General features: G+C 49.3%; 1 protein-coding gene across 1 annotated transcript; it reads right to left on the bottom strand.

Annotated features, from left to right (window-relative positions):
• Window positions 1–204: 204 nt before the first annotated feature.
• On the bottom strand, window positions 205–2490 carry LOC109784370 (uncharacterized). The gene is made up of 4 exons (XM_073501660.1): window positions 2389–2490; window positions 1116–1253; window positions 726–1007; window positions 205–630 (listed from the first exon to the last, which is right to left on the bottom strand). The coding sequence occupies exons 1-4, from the start codon at window positions 2488–2490 to the stop codon at window positions 205–207; spliced, it is 948 nt and encodes a 315-aa protein (XP_073357761.1).
• Between the last annotated feature and the right edge of the window lie 1566 nt (window positions 2491–4056).

Genomic DNA, 4056 nt, shown 5'->3' with positions numbered 1-4056 from the left:
TATACATACCATAAGATTGTTTTTAAGCCCTAACTACACAAAATATATGTCGTCATCGTCATCGTTGTCCTTGCCGCCATCGCCGTCAAGGATCATGCACGCCGTCGCCACCAGCAGAAGCAGCACTTAGTAGTAGTGCTTGCCCAACCAGGTCCTCAGCCAGAGCACCCTGTGGGCTGGTCCCATGGCAACATCCCCAACGCCCTAGGCTTTGTTGTCCAGCAGGTGGCTGAGAGCCACCATGAGAGCCTCTGGGTTGAAGCCTATCTGCTCCATGACGGCGTCGTAGAGCTCAGGGTGGACGTCCACACTCTTGCTCTCCCTGATGGCGGTGGCCACCTCCTTCACTGCCTCAGTCATGCTACTGAAGACGCTGAACTCCTCGTCCATGAAGGCTGCCCTCTTCCTCTTCCTATCAAGCACATGAACGTGCTCACCATCCTTCTCAGGAGCATCAACGTTGATGGTGTCTGACTCCTGGGTGTCTGGATACTCGGGCATCGGCGAGCCAAGAGGCTGACCAGAGGCCATGGCATGCTTGCCGGTTGCTAGCCCGAAGGAGAAGATCTGCTGCATCTTGTGGTAGTTCTGGATAGGGGTGTTGAGGAACTCAGCATCCTTGGGGTGAGCCTAAGAAGAAACAGGGCATACGGGTTAGTTAGTATGGCAATGGTTCATAGGCTTGAACTGCTGGTCTGTTAGAATGGCATGGTTTGTGAGCTAACCGCGACGTGGCCTTGGTAGTGCTCTGCCTCCAAAAGGATCGAGAAGATGTCCTCATCCCATGAAGCATCGCTAAGGTCTCTGAGCTTGGACACTTGGATCCATCGAGCTCTCCACTTCCTCAGGTGGTTGTACACCTGGGTCAAGGTGACCTCCTGTCCACAGAAGTCGAACACCTGCTTTGCAACAAGGTTCAAGTGCACCTCCTTGAAGCCCTTGTTAGTCCTCACCCCACTAGCTATGATCTCACACATCTTATTAAGCACAAAAGTGGAGAGGAACGGCTGCTATTTCATGCTGTTCCCCCTGCCATCCTTCTTCTCCTTTGCTGCTTCCTTTTGAGCAGTAGCATGAGCAGCAACATTGGGCTGAGCCAGCACAAATGGAGGAACCGTAGGCGGCACCTCGAAAACCTCTGAATCAAGAGGCATCTGTTCCATAGGAGGCTGGGAGTCCTCGACGTAGGACAGGAACTGGCTCTCGGACAGCACGAGGGCCTGACTAATCTCTTGCGTTTGTGTGGTCATGTCCTACAAACGTAAGCGTGATCAACACCACAAGACACTACACATGGATAGTACAACTAGCAGTAACAAATGCACACATGGATGATCTAGTTCAAGACAACACTACCAAATCCATCAAACCATACTACACATCAACACAGCAGAACAGAGCACACATGGATGATCTTGTTCAACACTTGCACACTACCGGCAAACCATCCATGACCATTTTCTACCATCACTTGACCACATGGAAACAACCTCCAGCATGCTCCAAATCCATCACAGCAAGCTACTACAACATCACAGTCAAACAGACCGGACGACCTAACCCTACCACATGGACAGATCTAGCTACAACTAGTAGAGAGGAGGTGGTGATTGAACTTACAGACGCCATCGGAACGGCTGGGGAGGAGGCGCCTCGCACGTTGGAGAGGAGGAGGAGTCGACCCACCGCCGCAGTCAACCCGTCGCCAGAGTTGTTGCATCGCTTACCTCGTCGTCGAACTAGATCCGCGGCGGAGGAAAACTTGAGAGGGGGGAAATGGTGGCGGGAGTTTTGCCGCCACGGTCACCCTCGATATATAGGGCGGCCGAATCGGTGGGTGGTGACTCGAATTGGTACCGCCGCTTTTTCGTACATGCGCCATCACTCCCTCCATCTCCCTCCCCTGCGCAGCGCGGCGTTCCCCTCCCCTACATCGCTCGAGCCTGGCTCGCAAAAAATGGCCGATTCGGCCATTCCCAGCAGGCCTGGCTGAGAGGTGCTTTGAGGTTTGTGCTATGCGGGCCAAACAGTGAATGCAGGCTACCAAACATCCCATTTTCATCCGTGCGGGCCTAACTGGGGTAATGCAGGCAACCAAACGCGTCCCATAGTGCCTTGACGCTGCAGTCCGGGGTAGAGGAGGCAGTGAAGTCGACGGTGAGCACGTTCGATCGAGGCCAACTGATCAAAGAAGGCAGAGGAGAACTACTCGACGACTCGTCGGTGCTCCCAACCCTAACAACCAGAGGTGGCATACGAGCAAGCGAAGGCGAGGGAGGGGGCCTCCTCATATCCTCTTATCCGTACCTGTGGCGACGCCCTCTGGTGTGGTTTTCCAGCGGCTCACATTCACCCTCTGGCACAATGATGCGGCCCAGCGATGGGTACATGTCGCAAGAGGACGAGCAGCACATTGGTGTTGCCGCGCACCACCCAGAGGCTCACCGGCGCCACCCGCCGCCTTCCCACCAGTGCCCATCTCATCCGCATCGCCTCACGGGGAACCCCACCCAAGGCCCGTGGAGAGAGGAACGGCGGAGATCATATGTCTGAGGAGGGGCGTGGCCGCGAGGATTTTCCACCAATTGAATTTGTTCATTTCACAATAGCATTTGAACAATTTGTTGTATGGGGATACGTATATGTAATAAATGCGAGACACAACTAGTCAATTCAAGATGAATTTCTCCCATACAAAAGCTAGTCAATTATGCAGGCGTTGCTAGGAATACAAAAGCTAGTGAGTTTCTTCCATACAAAAGCTAGTCAATTCAAGATTGATTTTTTTTCAATACCCACTCCAAGACATTACCAACAGGCGTTGCTAGGAATAATGCAGCCTGGAATCTTTAGGGTGTGTTTGGTTGAGGAACCAACTGTCACGGAATGGAATGGTTCCATTCCAGAGGAACGGGTCGGTTCCGTTCCTGTGTTTGGTAGGTGCAAAAAAGTAGAACGGGTTGGTTTCGTTTCAGTGTTTGGTTTGGAAGAATGGAATGAAAAACAGAATAATAGAAATTCAAAATTTCGGCAGCATTTCATTTGTATTTTCAAGAAAAACAACATAACAATATATATTGACATAGAACTCAATTTTCAACAATGAAGTAGCAAGTTCATTTGGCACATCCAGAAGCAATCAGCCATTACATGTCTTTAACATACAAATAACCAAAGCAAAGTGCACTACAGCCATACACCATTACATGTCTTTAACATAAAAATAACCATAGCAAAGTGCACTACAGCCATACAAGTTCACATACCCAATATCCAAAAGCAACCCAATGGCACTACAGCCATACATGTCAAGTTCACATACTTGACAACCATACAACCATATCGAATTTAGAAGTTTTTCTTCACATACCTACTCACCCAAACAGATTTGTTGGTTTCAGAGAGTTTCATGAAGGCTCTTGTTGTCTTGGGGTTGTCAACAAGATGAGCATAGTAGTGGGCAAGGTGCTCTTCATCAAATTCTTTCAAATTGGAGACTACATCCCAAAGATCATCGGGTATATCATCATCATCTCCACCAGATTTCACAAGAGCTTCAGCAACAAGTTTAAACCCATCTTTGAGAATGGCACCTAGTGGATCCTCTAGAACTTTCACCACCTTGGCCTTCTTTTTTGGAGGTCCTTTGGGGTGAGCAGACTCACCAACTTGTGGTGACGTGTAGATCTCACCATTCACCTCACCATTCTCCTCATCATCAACATCAATAGAGAGGAGATCATTTCCAGACCTTGCATTCATCCCCTTAGCCCCAGTTGTTCCAAAAATGGTCGCCATGGCATGGTAGTGCTCAATTGGGTTATTCAAGAAGGGAGCATCAGGTTTGTGGGTCTACAAAAAATTCGCAAGTCATTAGCATAATGAAGGCAGAAAATGGGATGATATTGTTCATATATAATATAAGAAGCTTACCATGCAATGACCTGCATAGTGTTCTTCGCCGAGCCTAATTGTGCAAGTATCTTCATCCCATAGAGCTCCACTTAAATTCTTCAAATTGACAACCCTGACCCAAATCTTCCTCCACTTCTTGAG

This window comes from Aegilops tauschii, chromosome 6 (assembly GCF_002575655.3).
Source record: "Aegilops tauschii subsp. strangulata cultivar AL8/78 chromosome 6, Aet v6.0, whole genome shotgun sequence".
Classification (NCBI taxonomy): domain Eukaryota; kingdom Viridiplantae; phylum Streptophyta; class Magnoliopsida; order Poales; family Poaceae; genus Aegilops; species Aegilops tauschii.
This window is presented reverse-complemented; position numbering and strand designations above follow the sequence as displayed.